Source organism: Poecilia reticulata, linkage group LG9 (assembly GCF_000633615.1).
Source record: "Poecilia reticulata strain Guanapo linkage group LG9, Guppy_female_1.0+MT, whole genome shotgun sequence".
Classification (NCBI taxonomy): Eukaryota; Metazoa; Chordata; class Actinopteri; order Cyprinodontiformes; family Poeciliidae; genus Poecilia; species Poecilia reticulata.
In genome coordinates, this window is record NC_024339.1 from 141,002 (window position 1) to 144,580 (window position 3,579).

At 41.2% G+C, this 3,579-nt stretch overlaps 1 protein-coding gene across 1 annotated transcript in view; it reads left to right on the forward strand.

Moving 5' to 3' along the window:
• The window catches only part of fkbp15b (FKBP prolyl isomerase family member 15b), a 20,092-nt gene extending 16,532 nt beyond the window's left edge, over positions 1-3,560 (forward strand). The window contains exons 24-26 of the mRNA XM_017306518.1: positions 1,012-1,631; positions 2,790-2,898; positions 2,990-3,560. Coding sequence (XP_017162007.1) covers positions 1,012-1,631; positions 2,790-2,898; positions 2,990-3,067 — 807 coding nt within the window. The 3' untranslated portion in view covers positions 3,068-3,560. The remainder of the gene's footprint in view (positions 1-1,011; positions 1,632-2,789; positions 2,899-2,989) is intronic.
• Positions 3,561-3,579: the final 19 nt, after the last annotated feature.

Below are 3,579 nucleotides of genomic sequence, written 5' to 3' on the forward strand. Positions count from 1 at the left end.
CAGTTCATACTCCATCCAGATCATTTTCTCTGATATGGCAAACTAGAACTTATTGGTTTATTTCAGAAAGACTGGAGAAGTAAAATCTACCTATTCTATTTTTAGGRATGATATGGACTTAGAATTTTTAACACAATATTTTGTGGTAGTACTGTGATAATGATTATTTTTAGGCAACTGTATGGCTGTGAATGCATGGCACAGCAATGAGAGCAGCACAAATACTGGTCTTGAGAACCATTCCCATTTTAAACTGGCTTCTTCATAAAGCCAGTTWAAAAAGTGTCATTTATTTGACTAAACTACATTGAATCATATTTTCAAATTCACTATTTATTGATGCTCTTGTGGAGCAAACRGTGGRAAAAAAAAARRAAAARKWAAAAAAWWWWWTKWTKKMYGTYYTTTTTTTTTTTTTTTTTTTWMMWTWAAAMYKSMRRAWKSMAMYTTTWWWAWKGKTTYYTTTWSMWWWTWAAAMSGKYMMCMWKKTWWKRMMWGTATGKTATTAGATTGTCTGTTTCATGCCATAATGTCATGACATTGACAGGTTCAGAAAACATGTAAAAAATACATATTTTTTTWATAAATGTTACATACTGCAGCATGAATRAAAATTTATTGAAAGGAAAAATCWAAATTGTTATAAAGATTTTCACAACAAATGATAAAAAATGTGAAAAATCCCCACCCCCAGTTYACAGTCCTTAMCAGTTGGTAGCAGTAATGCCCCATTAAGTTGTTTGCCAACTGCCATTAAACTAGAAGTAGAAGAACGAATCACAGCTGCAGACCTAACGGGGTCAAGCTATGACCGCTTAACTTTTACAAGAACAAAGAAGATCCCTTAGATCCCTACAGATGTCTCATATTTCAGAGCAAACTACGCAAAGCAGTGGTGTCCAAACATGTTGTCATGTTGACCTAATCTGTCAACTCGAGGGCTAACCAAATGTAATTATTGTATGAGTGAAACCTTCTTTCCTTCATAATGRCTGATTGATGGTTTTTCAGAACGTAACGCTGCAGCTGCTCAGTGGCGCGGATCGCTCCTCTCTGAAACTGGATAACAAGGAAGAGGACGATAAAGGCGGTGAAGGGGAGGATGGGAAGCAACTGGAGCACAGCTCTCATGTCCATGTGAACGGGGAACAGGAAGTGAAAGAGGAAGAGACTGTAGAGGAGGAACATGTGGTCAATGCAGATCATCACCAAGACAACGAGGCSCAGATGGTTCAMAAGGTGAAACCRGAGCCGGTATCTACATCTGAGATGTCCAGCCAGGTGGMGGACTCRGAGACTCCGGACACTCTGGACCTCCATCTAGCTTCCGGTGCTGAGCCTGCATCCCAGCATCAAGAACCAGAACCTGCAGTCCAGCAGCACCAGGAGCAGCTGGCTGCCTCTGAGTCATGTACTAAAGAATCAGAGGTGAACCAGTGTGTGGGTGCTGATACTAGACCTGGTGAGAGCCCTCTACCTGAGGAAGAGGAGGAGGCTGCAAGGAGCAGTGAGGTGGAAGACGAAGATCMGGTCAGAGAAACACCTGCTGCTCCTCCGAAAGCATTTGGACCCCCAACTAACCCACCTCCACCTCCAACTGTTGAACAGAACAGCTCTGCAGACGACAGAAGGTGAGTTCTGGTGGCGTTGTCCCAGAAGTCCTCCGTTACCACAGTCCTAGTCTAAGCCACTTATGGAAAACCACGGACTAGTTGGAGGATGCTGGGTCTTACTAAGATAGAGGTATAGGTAACACACACACACACACACACACACACAATGTAGCTGAGACATTTAGTAATGCTAGCATCCTATTGGGTCCAGATATAGAATCCAAGTTGTGATGACAGTGAAGTCAGAAAACCTCTCTACCAAACTTGAGGGAATGTGTTTGTTTGGGTCTTCTCAGAAAACCTTCATCACCCATACCAACCAAAAGGTCTCCTCCTGAAGTAACCTATAGGTCAAGGGTCATAAATATCCTTACCTCACCTGAAGCTTCTGATAAAAGCTGTCTATGATCACTTATTAACCTTAGTACTTTGCTAATTCACCTGGTTTTCCTTCTGGAAGGTTCTCCTCTCTCCACAGAGGAACCCTGCAGCTCTAACAGAGTGACCATCAGGTGTTGGTCTCYTCCCTTACTAAATCTCTGACCTGCACTGTTAACTGTGGGACTTCATAYGGGCTTCTCTGARTCGTTTAAAATCAAGTCCAATTACCTGAATTGACCACAGGTGGACTCCATTTAAGCTAGAGACATCACAAGGATGATCAGTGGAAATGGCTCAATTTTGAGCTTCATTTCAAAAGGTTGTGAATACCTCTACAAATGAAACTTCTTGGTTTTCTATTTTTAATAAACYTGCCAAAAACCACAAATTCTGCCAAAACCACACTGTCTTAGCAGGATAACTGTATGTAGAAATTTGAGGGGAGAGAGGGAAAAATTTGAGGGAAGATTTAAAACAATTTGCAATAAAGCTGGAACAAAAGAAAATGTATCATTTCTGGATATATATGTCTCTGTCTATTCATTTTTGAGATTCYAAAATTCATTGCAACTCTTGTTTTCTGTAATCATTCCAATTTTGCAGAAGAATTTTCCACACAAATCATTAAAAGCCCAGATAGGGAGCGATATTCATGCCCAGATTGAAGGAATCCTCTGACCTTAACTGACCGTGTCTTTCTTCCTGTTAACTGACTTTCACAGAGCTAATTGTTCTCCAAGTTCCTTTTATCCAGGTGAAGTGTTCCGTCTCACCCTCTCTCTGCTGTTCTCTCAGTCTGACTGCAGGATCAGGACAAGAAAATGGAGAGGAATCCTTTTTCCAGACCACGCCTCCTGCCAAACCCCCTGCTTCTGCAAACGAAGAGGAAGAGGAGGATGACATGGTGAGGAAGGACAGATCTTCTTAACCTTTTGTCTTTAATGTCTCCAWGACTCACAGGAGTAAAAAGACTTTTTCTTYTTTATTTTGTCCAGAGCTTAAAGGGCTGTCCGCCGCCGGCGCCTCTGTTCGGTGAGGATGATGAAGATGATGATCTGGACTGGTTGAGCTGACTTCACAGTCCTGTCCTCGTTCCCAAAGCCAGAATCAGCCGTGATTGTAGATGTGATGAGACRCTGTACCAATGGACTGAGCGTCTCCGTGGTTCAGCTGCTGCCTCAGAAGMMCTGGTTCTGGTCCACAAAACACTTCAGAAAACAATCAGATCCCTTTATTTAATTCTTACAGAAATTGTTGTGTATCTTCTTTTTTTACATAGCACTGAGMRRATCGGAATAGTTTTTTAATCAGCATCAATGACCTTCCCAGGGTTTTAAACAACGGTGACAATACAGTTTTTAAGAACAGAACTTTTACAGTTTTACTAACAGCGGTTTCACGTCAGAAATATTCGCCCCGACCTTGGATTGTTTTTGAATGTTAAWCTTTTCCTTGTGACCTTTTTCATAATGGAGACTTCAGGAATTTAACTACTGGATGTCACCCTTCTGATTGTTTGGTAAGCCCGTCTTTCCAAAATGTCATTAAATGATTCCTACAATACAAGTTTTTATTATTTTTTCCA